The sequence below is a fragment of the Acartia tonsa genome, chromosome 8 (genome assembly GCF_053477335.1).
Source record: "Acartia tonsa isolate MP-2025a chromosome 8, ASM5347733v1, whole genome shotgun sequence".
Classification (NCBI taxonomy): domain Eukaryota; kingdom Metazoa; phylum Arthropoda; class Copepoda; order Calanoida; family Acartiidae; genus Acartia; species Acartia tonsa.
In genome coordinates, this window is record NC_137267.1 from 14,900,163 (window position 1) to 14,913,158 (window position 12,996).

The 12,996-nt window shown below is 30.2% G+C and overlaps 2 protein-coding genes and 1 non-coding gene across 3 annotated transcripts in view; all 3 read left to right on the forward strand.

Annotated features, from left to right (window-relative positions):
- The first annotated feature begins 922 nt into the window (after window positions 1-922).
- On the forward strand, window positions 923-9,929 carry LOC145326072 (neuroglobin-like). The gene is made up of 5 exons (XM_080169168.1): window positions 923-1,005; window positions 2,126-2,227; window positions 2,588-2,694; window positions 4,692-4,780; window positions 8,934-9,929. The coding sequence occupies exons 1-5, from the start codon at window positions 932-934 to the stop codon at window positions 9,009-9,011; spliced, it is 450 nt and encodes a 149-aa protein (XP_080025294.1). The 5' UTR covers window positions 923-931; the 3' UTR covers window positions 9,012-9,929.
- Window positions 9,930-10,813: 884 nt separating this feature from the next.
- Window positions 10,814-12,996, forward strand: part of LOC145326086 (uncharacterized) — a 66,974-nt gene continuing 64,791 nt past the window's right edge. The window contains exons 1-5 of the mRNA XM_080169189.1: window positions 10,814-11,166; window positions 11,684-11,725; window positions 12,439-12,486; window positions 12,679-12,729; window positions 12,935-12,972. The gene's annotated coding sequence lies outside the window, so the exon portion shown is untranslated. The remainder of the gene's footprint in view (window positions 11,167-11,683; window positions 11,726-12,438; window positions 12,487-12,678; window positions 12,730-12,934; window positions 12,973-12,996) is intronic.
- On the forward strand, window positions 12,801-12,876 carry LOC145327341 (small nucleolar RNA U43). Its single transcript, XR_013882167.1, has one exon. It is a non-coding gene; the product is annotated as a small nucleolar RNA U43 (small nucleolar RNA).

The window sequence follows — 12,996 nt, forward strand, 5'->3', positions numbered from 1 at the left end:
TTGATTTTAAGCATTTAATTTTGCTTTGCTTCGTTCTTGTTTTAATAAATTAACTTAGCAACAAAAACGTTCGATCAAATTTCTATCAAATTTGAATAAGACTTAATTTTTTTAGAACCGTAGCTACTTGATATCAATAGAGTATGTCTTTACATTCGTCTGGCTTTTGTATATTAGCTATACATTTTTGACGGATTAATAAATTATTGATTAGATATAATTGAATTAGTCTACAGCTTCAATAACAAAACAGTTTTAAAACGACATTTTAAGCACTCGAAAATCTATCAAATTTGTTAACAATCATATAAGAAATTTCAATATTAAATTTCACCAGCTAGAAGCAAATTTATGAGCTTATTTTGGTCACAAAGTTAGAATGCAAGTAACTAGTTATATTTTTACGATACAACTATTTTCATAGTCAAAGCCCTCTAAAATAAATTATTTAATCTTTTTACTTTTCTTTTTAAAACTAAAATTTAAAGTGGGAGGGGGGTCGATTTCCTTCCCCCCTCATATAGCTCTAGAGGCCTCCAGGGGCGTAGCTGTTATTTGTAAATAAACTACAAAATACAATGCGTCAGTTTTTGAGTTTAAATTGTTCGTCGGTCCCGCCGTGCCAGACTTATAGAGTAGAGCTCTTCTGATTACTCGTAGAGCAAAAAAATGTACTTGGGCTGACCACAAAGAGTACTATTAGTTTCGAAACTTGATTATCATATACTACATTTTAAGACTTGATTACAACAATTACACCAAAAATCAGATGAATATGATATTTATAAAATATAGAAAATTATTTCAAAAAAAAATAAAAAATTCTGGTAACGATTAAAACTATCCGTTATGGTCGTACGGACGGACCGACACTAATTATGAAAAAGCTACGCTTTAACAAATGATTTTATTTTACGATTAGAAAATAAAAATGGGTCTTGAACAGTCTGACGTTGATGCTATCCAGAGAAGCTGGGAAATAGTCAAGGAGACAGCGAAATTAAGGTTAGTTGTCCTTTCACTCTTCTTCAAAATTTTCCAATTTGCTTTAGCTTATAGCCCGAATGTGGAATAACATCCACACGTTGTCAGGAAGGTCATAGGTTCAAATCTCGGTCCATTTCCACGTCAAAACCATTAAAATGGTCCTCACGGCTGCTATGTCAGGTACGAAAAATAAATAGTTAAAGTAGGGGCAACGCCTTGGCGCGAAAGAGGCGCAACTCATTACCATGCTAAGTTAGCACTTCAAGACAAAGTGTTGGTGGTCTGAAGGTCATTTGAGCATAATTAAGCAAGTCTGTTCCAACTTCCAGAAATACTTCAAATTATCAAGTTATTTAGCTGCAGAGTGGTCCAAATAAAAAAGCGTGGACGTCCGTGGTTGGATAAATTATCAGTGTCCACAATGTTTCCCAAATGATTTTAATCTACAGGAGGTATTTTGTTCTTCATGATTGGGAACATATTACATTAATTTAACGTCTATTGTCTTATCACTTATGTTACCTGTTTAAAACCCCCAAAAATCTATATAATTTCTAAATATATAATGTTTATGAATAAATGTCAAATTGTTTATTTTTTTTGCTCCGAATAGCAGGAAGTTTATTAGTATTTAGATTTTCCCAAAGAATTTTTGCACCACTAACTTGCAAATTTATTTTTGCAATGCAAAATTCTTATTTCCTTTTGACGGGTGATTTTCGCCACATTTTTTTATGAAGTAATGTAATGTATGTATATAATGTCTAAGATAGTTTTATTTCATGAAAAGTTAGAACTTTAAGACAGGGGTTAATGAATTAAAAGGTTGTTTGATGAACTTTGACCAAATACTCTTTACAATATTAAGTCCCCCAGAGATCTTAGGGGGTAAGACAATAAATAATCAATTGATGTACATCACCAATGATAAACAAATTCACTCCTTCCAAAATTATTGGTAGAATAGTTTGGACATTACAAAACAAAAAATAAGTACCCAAAGTTTTAAGTAAACGAATAAGATGACGATGTTATAACACTTTGGGTACCAGTGTAATTTACAGGTAAATATCCGTGAACTTCAAAATTATATTTAGCCCCAAAAATAATATTACAAAAAAAATATGTTCTTGTTCAGGGTTCACGGTATCAACTTTTTTGAGTTGATGTTTGAGATGATTCCCGAGTGGAGGGAGAAGTATTTCAGCCATCTTGGAAACAAAACATCAGCTAAATTTAGGTAAAAATTACCTCATTCGTATACACACACTGGATGCTCTTGGAAAGGGATCTTTTTATTTAAAGATTGACTGACCGACATACTACGTTATTTATGTACTAGATGCTCATTAATACAGGATATCATCACCATTATTTCAGGAATATCTTTAATACAAAGTAGAATAATGTCTGCCTGTCTTTCTGTCCGATTGGGCTCTACTCCTCAGGGATAGGGGCGAAGCCGCTAGTATCTTAAATAGTATCAGACAATATTTCCCTTATGAAAAAAACAGACAAAGTTAATTATAGAGTAGCTTCTCTTCCCTAAAATGACCCCTATAGCACCTAGGGGATTACTTATTATATACTAATATTTAAGATCTCACGCCACGATGATTATGATGACCCTTGACTCCTGGATTGAGAACCTTGATGACCTAGACCTTGTTGTGGATGCTGTTCTCAGAGTCGGTCAAACACACGCAGGTCAGAAGGTCCTTTCCCTCAAAGTGTCTATCTAGCACTGAAACCCCCAACCCTTGTTTTTAATTTTAAAAAGTAGGGGGGGGGGAGTTTTTTACTGATACTCAATAAAACCTTATCGAAGCAGCTTATAGTGCCTTATAAAAAATGATGGCATACAAAACAAATGACCAATGATAGGCCAGTATACATTTTACTATTGTTCAATTACAATATATACTGGCCTATAATTGGTCATTTGTATTGTATGACATAGTTTTTTTATTAGACACTATAAGCTGCTTCAACATAACCATACCTGACCTAAAGTATAACAAACAAAAAACGAAAAAGCATTATTTTCATTTTATTTGATTCCAATATGGAATAGTATTGTTGTGTGCTCGACATTATACTTTAAGGGAAATCACCAAAGATATTATTCTTTCAAAAATGGATAAAACAAATATTTACTGTGTGTTTAACATTAAATAATCAATCAAAACTAAATGTCTTGTCATGCACCCTTATCTACAAAGAAATTAGAAGTATAAAGATGGGTAAATGGAATAATAATTTTTCTCGTATTCATTCGAATCCGATGGATAGGAACCGGTTCTCATCCATACGAAAAAACACCTCGGGGCTAAAAAAAACTAGTTTTAATCTCATAATTGTACATTCTATATCCGTGGAAAGACGTTTATAATACGATGCGAAAAATAACTAGTCTTCCACTGGATATAGGTATAGTACAATTAAGGATAAAAAACTTTTCTCCATTATTTTTCTTGCAACTAATTGTTTTAGAAATCATCATGCCGAGTTTGAAATAAATCGACAATTCTAAAATGTCTATTTTAACGATCTGACGGATGTACGGACCAAAACGTTATTACAGAAAAGCATCGATTTTAATAATATATAACAAGAATATTATACGTCTTTCATTGATATTACAAAAGCAGTAAATTTAACAGGTCACATAAAATGCCTTTTGCATATATTTTAATCCCTGATAAGATCATATTGACAGTGTAATTGAGCAGGGATAAGACAATAGACAATAAATTGTCATACATCCCCAATGATGATAAACAAAATTATGTCTTTTGTAGATGAACCTTTATTGGTTGAAAAAATTGGACTCTACTTGTTTGAAATCAACCTATCAACTTTCAATACAAGTACCCAAAGTTTTTGAGCCAACGAATAAGATAAACTGGATATACACAACTTTAATAATGTCCCTTCCCCAACGACTTATCCATTAAGATCCCTGGTAATTGAGAGGATAATTTTTGCCAATTAAATTTGATTGATAAATCGACTTTGACAGTTGCGGCGCTTACAACTGCATGTAGTTCTATCACCTGGTCAATTAAACTTTCATTCACTTGGAAATGTATGTATTTTGCGCAAAAACCTACATTTTATTTAAGTCCGTCCGTCTATTCTACTAAAAAATATTTCAATGACTTTTTATTTTTTTATGATATTTTAGAAAATTATTTGCGCTTTTTCTCAAAGTGTCTATCGACCACTAAACTCCCCACCCCTTTATTTGAATTTAATTGAAAATAATAGTTTTGTTGCGGTGGGCATTAACCCTGCAGGGTCTATACATTTGTTACCCTAACCCTGCAGTGCTGCTCAGAACCCAATACAACCTGACCCTACCTGAACAAAATTAATAAATCCAACGGAAAACTTCCCCAACCCCACTTTATCTTCAATTTATTGAGTCCTCAGTTTTTAGAGATCAACGAAATTTTTATTGATTTCGTTCAAACTTGTGGATTTTGTCATCCTTGTATTTTATTTTAGATAGAGATATTCTGAGTTCTCAGTTTGTAGAGATCAACAAAATTGTTAATGCTTTCCTTCAAACTTATGGATGTTGTCATCCTTGTTTGAATTTTAGATAGAGATATATTGAGTCCTCAGTTTGTAGAGATCAACAAAGTTGTTATTGCCTACCTTCAAACTTATGGATGTTGTCATCCTTGTTTGTATTTTAGATAGAGATATTCTGAGTCCTCAGTTTGTAGAGATCAACAAAGTTGTTATTGCCTACCTTCAAACAGGATTGGGGGATAAATTTACCGAGGTAAAACTTTTTCAGTGTGACCTAGAATCCCGATCAACGTCCGCTGGATAATAACCGGTTCTGAGCCATACTACTATCCGAGGGAAGTTGTTTATAATACGATAGTAAAGGATTGAGACATACAGATAAAAACTTGAAAGGTTTTACACATAAAAATCTAATAGTATTTATTTATAGTTATCCTGTTCTTATTATGTAAAGGCGTGTAAGGTTTTTTTGTCTGAATCTTATGGTTTAAATAATTACTGAACCGATTGAATTCTCCATTGCAGGGAAGCTTCACATAGGTTCGTAATGGCTGTAGGCTATTCTATTTTTAGATTTATGGATACGGATTTTTTTATCTGCATGAAGATTACAAATTTTCGTGATTTAAAAAAAAGTTAGGTCATTCAGATTTATTATAAAATTCGATAAAATTCAAATTAAGGACATTAGGATTTTAATATGTCATGATTAATTGATAAATCTTTAGACTAATAATTATGGAATTTCAATATTAAAAAAAGTTAAAATAACATTGTTTTCGTAATGTTTCTATATATATTCTTTATCATCAAAATATTCTTATTTTCAATTTTTATTTGTTTTAGAATTTGATTAAGTAAATAATAATACAATTTTCGTTTGTTTAATTCTATTCTGTTTTTGTTAGTAGCACAACTAATATATAATTTGTGTATGTTCGTCCTTCCGTCAATCAATTCGTAACGCTAATGAGAATCCAGTACATGTTTTACTTTAGTAAAGACTAGCGGTTTCGCCCCTAGCCTCTAGGGGCTTTGCCCCAAGAGGTTTGATCAAACCAATTTATCGTATTTTAGATTTTAAGGAAAATTTTTTAAAAATTTAGGGGGGAGAGAAATTTTTTTTGAGGGGGGGGGGGAGGCGACCCCACTATTTTAATTTTAGTTTTAAAAAGGAAAAAAATTTTGGGGGGGGATTTTTCATTTTTTGGGGGGGTTAGGGGTGAAGCTACCCTGTAAAGGAGAACCCGATCAATTCAGCGGTTAGCGAGATCCTTCGCTACAAACAAACAGACAGACAAACAAACAGAAATCGTTCTACTTTGTATTATAGACTAGCTGTTACACCCCTAGAAGCCTCTAGGGACACTCTTAATTAAAATATATTTTTGGGGTGGAGGGTAGAGATCAGGGTGGGCATACAAAAAAACCACCCAAAAAAACCCACCCAGGGTTTTTTTTAAAAAACCCAATAAAACCCCTATAAAAACCCTTAAAACCCTGGGTTTTTATGGGTTTTTGGGTTGGGTTTTTAGGTTGGGTTGGGCTTGGCTTTTTAAAAAAACCCTGGGTTTTTCCCCACCCTGGTAGAGATACCCTTCCACAAAATAGTTAAAAACCTTCCCTGGACCTAAAAGAAGCTTCACTGGAAAGAAGAACCATATCAGTTCAGCGGTTGGCGAGATCCTTCGTTACAGACAAAAAACGTCTACTACTTTATAAAATAGGATTATAATTTGAAATTATTATTTATTTTTATGTTCTCTCTTGCTTTTACTTTCTTACTGCTCCATAACCAACTTTGTCTGTTTTTTTGAGCAGTAGTAGAGTCCAATCGGTTTAGCGGTTTGCGAGATCTTAAGATTTATCCGTACAGACAGTGCTCGATCAGTGCTCGAGTAGTCACTTAAATTTTTGGAAAAGATTATTTTTTCCTATGTAAACATTCGCACTTCCTTTTATTACTTTATTACTTACAGATGTTTTCACCTTTTGATAAAGCATGGATTATTGTCTTTAAAACAATGATGACAACATTCATAAGTAGCAAATCAGCAAAAATATTTAATTCATTATTTGAAGAGCAGCTAACTGTGCAGTTCTCATAGGTGAAGAATGAATATATATAAATGACGAAACCTTTCACATTTGTTTACGTAATATTATATTTTTTATATTATTTTTTGTAGCATGACTGACAGACTGACGGACCAAGTAAATAATATACTGGATTCTTATGTGTATTAGAAATCTTCACAAAATAATCTTCTATCTTGATTAGCAGCGAATAAAGTCAAAGTTGCCATTTTGTTAACCAAGGCCTTCGGCACCTAGCGCTAACAAAACTTGATCTTATAGTTTTTCATTTAAGTATCCGCAGAAAGCTACCTATAATACGATGCGAAAAATAACTATTCTCATTTTTTTTTACCTATAGACAGAAATGTTGATTTAGAGAAATTGGCTTATGATGCCAGAACTGGAGCTGAAGCATAACCGCCCCGTCCGTCCCCCCCGCCCACAAAAAAATACGTGCATGGAGGGGGGTAAGGGGTGTTCACCCTTTTTTGAAAATACATTATATATCAATCTTTTGAAAACCCTAATCCCATCCTCCAAATAAAAAGCTTGAACGTCTTTGATACCACATATCACTGAGTACAGGCCTTTTAAGTACCATATGGATTATCAAAATTCATAAAAATAAATTGCTCTCGATAGAGTGATCTTTTTAGAAAATACAGTGTTTTTTTTTATGAGAACTTTTTTGAAAGCAATTTTACCCCACTTATAGTTATCAGAATTTAATGATTAATGGCTTATTTTCTTCGTTTTTTAAAGCAATTAAACTGTTTTTAACCTATTTTTAAAACGTATATAAAAATATACTATGACACCAGTAAAATCAGACTGCAGAGCCTAAATTTGAATTAAGTCTCCAATAAACTTTTTTTGGGGGATTTAAATATTAATTTTTACTGTTGCCATGGTCATTTTGACCAAAGCAAAAGATCTTTTTTTATTTGGGTAAAATTCGTAGCTTTTAGAGTGTTTTGCTTCATAAATATTGTATTCTGGTAAAGAGTAAAATTAGGCCTTATGATTTTACTATAAAAAATAACTAAAAAGTTAAATCTTTACAATATACCAATGAATTAACATTAACACATAAAAATTGGCTGTAAAGGGTTAAATTTGATGACAAGATGACATGATGTCAACAAATGTTTATGCAATACAACAAAATTATTTTTGACACATATACAAATATGATATATAATAAGATTATTCAAACTTATTTTTTAAAAATATTTTTAAAAAGTATGTATCTTTTACGTGTATAGTTTTCATTCTTTTCATTTTAATTAAATAAAAATTATTTAACTACATTGTAAATAAGTCATTTTGTGAAAACACTCTTTCGGAAATTATAAATAATTGAAATGAAAAAAGAAATCTTATTGGTTTAACTTAAGCATTATGTGTTTTATTGTATTATTTTAAATTTTTTACTGAAATTGATTGTTTTAGAAAAAAAATTATTTCCATTGAACAGAGTAGAGTTTTTTTATTATTGTATTGATACAAACTAAATTATATAAAATTGTTCTGTAAGAAACAATTTAACCCCAATTTAAAAGTTGCTTTTGCTCCCGTCAAAATGATCACAGCAACATATAAAATTAATTTTTAAATCCCCCCAAAAAAGTTTATTGGGGACTTAATTCAACTTTGGGCTCTGCAGTCTGATTCTACTGGTGTCATAGTATATTTTTGATATATGATTAAAAAATAAGTTAAAAACAGTTTAATAGAACAACAAAAAAATATTTCAGTTTTTATTTAAAAAAAAAACGGAAAATCTAAAATTCAAAACTTAGGTGTCAACATCTAAAAATGGTTTCAGCGCATTTTCTTATGCTCAAATATTCAACCTTTTGCAAGAATGGCTGCAAAACACTTCAAAGTTTAGATATAGAGCTAATGTATACAGATACTGTTAGGGACATGTACTAGAACATATCAAAGTTTAAAGGTCATATCTCAACTAGGGAGGGAGTACTGGCTCCCCAAAGTCGACTACAGAAAATCTAAGTTTTTTCTTAGAAGATTTAGGCATAAGAAAAATGCGCTAAAACCATTTTTAGATGTTGACACCTAAGTTTTGAATTTTAGATTTTACTGTACTTTTTAAATGAAAACTGAAATATTTTTTTTGGTGTTCTATTAATTGCCTTAAAAAACGAAGAAAATAAGCCATTAATCATTAAATTCTGATAACTATAAGTGGGGCAAAATTGCTTCAAAAAAAGTTCTCATAAAAAAAACACACTGTATGTGATAATCAGTGATTTATTAATATTTTTTCTTTAATTTTACTGTATAACAATCTATATTTATTTTAGGAAATGAAGGAAAGTTGGATAAAGCTTCTTGACACAGTAGTCACAATTGTTAAAGATGGAAATGCGGGCCTAGAATAGACAAATTATGTACTAAAGTGCCAGGATGTTTGTGTGTATGTAAAAAGCTATATGTGTGATAGAAAGCTTATAGATGAAAAAAATTATTACGGTATAAAATACATATCTTTTTTTGTGCAGATTAATTTTATGGAACTCTTGTTAAAAGAATAAATTCACAACAGTATCACTTTTTCTAAAACGAACTTCATTCCTTTTTTTACTTTTCGAAATACATATAAAGCTTATCTTTCTTTTCCTTTTATATGAATTTTAAAGCAACAGTAAAAAAATAATAATATGATTTAAGTTTAAACGATTTTTATGGTTATTTTAGAATGTGTTTAAAAATTGAATAATATTTTTAAGTTTCAGATTTTTGGTAGTGAAGCTACTCTCATGAATCACTTTGTCTGTCCTTCAGTCTGCATGGAAGAAATGTAATTTTCTCGGCTGATGTTTAAGATATATAGCTGAGGTTTTTTGAAGATCCCCAATATAATTGAAAATCTAATCTTTAATTTACCGTTAGACATACTACAAAAATATAAAATTAATACATATAAAACATTGTTTTTCTGTAAATTTTAATTTGGTTTATGGCCACTAAATATCTGCTCTACAAAAGTCCGTATTTTTATCCAAGATTTATTGTGCTTCGCTTCCTATGGATGTTGTAATCCTTTTTCTTTAGTTTCTTGAATAAAACGTAATCCTTTTTCTTTAGTTTCTTGAATAAAACGTAACCAAAGACTTATTAACTGACTACACAAGACAGCTGCAAAATTTATAGTTAAAATATGTTCAAATTATTTGTAAAATTATGAAATTTTATTTGCATTTGTATTATTTAAGTTCTATTTTGTATCTCTATGTATTTTTTAGTTGTACAAATAAATATAGTGTAAAACAAACTTTTTTAATAAATACCCAAATTAACTTTCAAGTTTTATATTTATACACGATTAAAACCATCTTTGCCGTATTTTGTTACAATGCAATGTGTTTAGGACATTATACATTTTTAAAATGTTATACAAGGTACTCAATTGAAAAGAAGTATATTTTCTAAATCATTCTATGAAAACATTAAATACTGTTCTGTCATAGACCATCAATCGCGCAGCTAGGTTTATTTTTTACATACTAGCAACGCTATTTTTTTGTAATAGCATTTTGGAGAAAGGTCGGTATAATAGCTTTAAATATATTTGTAAACCTTCCCTTGAATGAAAACTCAATCGGTAAACTTTGGTTAGCGAGATCGTAACGGACAAACAAACAATCTCACTGTTATGAATAATACAAAATGTATTATAATCAAATATCATATAAGTCCATTAATCCTTATCCCAAAACTTTTGTATATAGAAGACGACATTCGTAGAATTTCAAAGGGATAATATTCCTTCTATAATTTGCACTATTTAAAAATAGTAAAACTTGTTGAAATTTCTTCTTATATGAGTAAAATAAATTAATTTTATATTTTTTTGAAAATTTTTTGAAGTATATTTTAGTAATGAGAAAAACCGGTGTACATTTTTTCATTAGTTATTGTATTTGGGCTAAAACTATTTAAACAATCTTCCCTTATTGTCATTCGACAATACAATACTTTGGTATAATATAAAATGAATCTTTTTTACGAATATATTTGAAAATGTATCAAAATTGTCCTAAATGTCTTTAGGATTGTTGAAAATAATATTTAAACTCTAAAATTAGTATAATTACGTATGTGAAAAAAAGACTAAAGAAAATATGTCTATTTTTAAATTCAGGAAATATTTTTGGACAAAAACTTCTAAAACGTTTTTCCATTTCATAATAAAAACTATATGGCTTCTCAGAATATATTCATAAAACTTCTTTTTCTTTTAATATAAATTATTATTTTAATAATTTTGAATATTTTCTGTTATTTAATCTTTTATAGTCAAAAATGACAATAACGCATAAAAAAGCAAAAAATGTAAGGGAAAATAAATTCAGAAAAAAATGGTCACAATTACATGCTTAACTTGTGCACATGCCACAACAATTCCTTACATTTAGTAAAATTTCTGTCGGTTTCTGAAGCACATGGATGCAGCTGCAGCTTATTTTGGAAGAACAATGGTATTAAATAATCATATCAAGATAGTCTTTGCATCTATTAGTATTACTACTAAAGGTAATTCGGTTTATTTTTATGTATAATGTTTAAACTACGGTTTATGGGATTGTTTTTACCAATATTAAAAATTTCTGTGTATATAAGTTGCGTAATATTCTTAAACAGTTTAGCCCTAATTTTTTAAGCATAGACGTTCAAGAGTGAGGGCAAAGATGCGTTGATCCCCCCAATAGTTAATTATACAGATTTATCCCTAAATAACCTTTAACATCCCCTACTAATAATTACAGCTTGGTTTCGAGGTTTTAAGACAAATATATTTTGTTAATCTATATTTCATTATAAAAATTTTTATGATTTTTATGCGACATAGGAGGGAGGGGATATATGTTGCTTGGCTTCTACTCTTTCTATGGCAATTCCCCTAGATTTCTCTAGTTATAATGATGCAAATCTTTAGAGCAAGAAAATGACACCTATGTGATTACTTAAAATGATAGATCTGATCCATCAGATCTACTACAATGTGTCTGTGTCTCTAAATACATGTATTAACAACTTTAATTTGTTCTAGTATCTGTGGAGAGGAGTATGGTACATTTCTTCCTTGATGAAGGTATTTATATTTATCTCTTGAAAGTTTCAAGATTAAAGTTTTCGTTTATGTTTACCATTTTGCATTTTAAGTGATTACTAAATCTCTAACTAGTTCCTGATACTCTTGTGATTTCACAACTCATTACTGATTATATCATTCTTTGATGTTCTACGCTTATGATTTAATTCTTCATGTATCTTAATTTTTATTTAAGAATATGAGAAGAAAGTCAATGTGTGCATTTGTTAAATACGGCACATCTCTCACCGTCCAAAGAATTATTAAACCTTGCTCTTGTTTGAAGAAACGTTGTTCCTTTCATAAGCATTGTGACTAGTTTGTCTTAAAAATGTAAAATATGATTCTGAATGTTGCCCATCTATAAGCAAGGTGTTCAGTTTTATAACTAACTATTCAACCTGTTCACAAGATGGAAGATAATACTGAGAATTAGGAAGCATAGCTACAATTTATTGCAGTTTATGTGCCGAAAAATCTCTCTACATATAAATATTATTATTTTGATTTTTATCCATTATTTGGGCATGGTGTCAAGTTCTAGTCCAGGCTTTTCAACCTAATCAAATGATGGTATATTAAACCATGCTCTCGTTTGAGGAATTATCACACCTGTATGTCCTCTTCCATAGCATAGGGACAAGTTTATCTGACTGAAATATTTGTATTTAGTTTAAAGTTCAATGCTAGAAACTTACTGTTCATTTTTTTAGGCCTTTTCTACGAATCTACATAATGGGTCTGCTTCTTAGCTTGCAAAGGTATTGTTTTTCATTAATATTTATAGACAGATTGCTGAAATAATATGATGAAACAGTTACTTATCTTTCGTAGTTTCCACTGATGTACATTTTTGTGCACTGAAGTCTTCCTTAGATGTCTGATTTAATTGAATAAAATAACTGAATTTTTTTTCTTTTTTTCTCCACATCTAATTTAATTGATTATTCTAGGTTCGTTTGAAGGACGAGTTTGTTATGGAAATTTTATGTTTCTTTGAATAGGTAGGTTAAAATATTTTAGAATTTTACCCTACAGCAACAATTAACTGTTAAAATGCTGCAAGTATGTTAATATGATGATTTCCTAATATTTATGGTTAGAACTGGAGTGTTACGATGAAGCCTGTAGAACTAGGGCGAACTGATATATATATCTAACACTTCTTTAATTGTTTGCTTTGCTAGTATTTATTTGGTAATTTTTCAGGATAGATACTGGACATAATTGTTTCTCCACTTCATAAGGTAATTTTTCCTTTTTTTTATTTA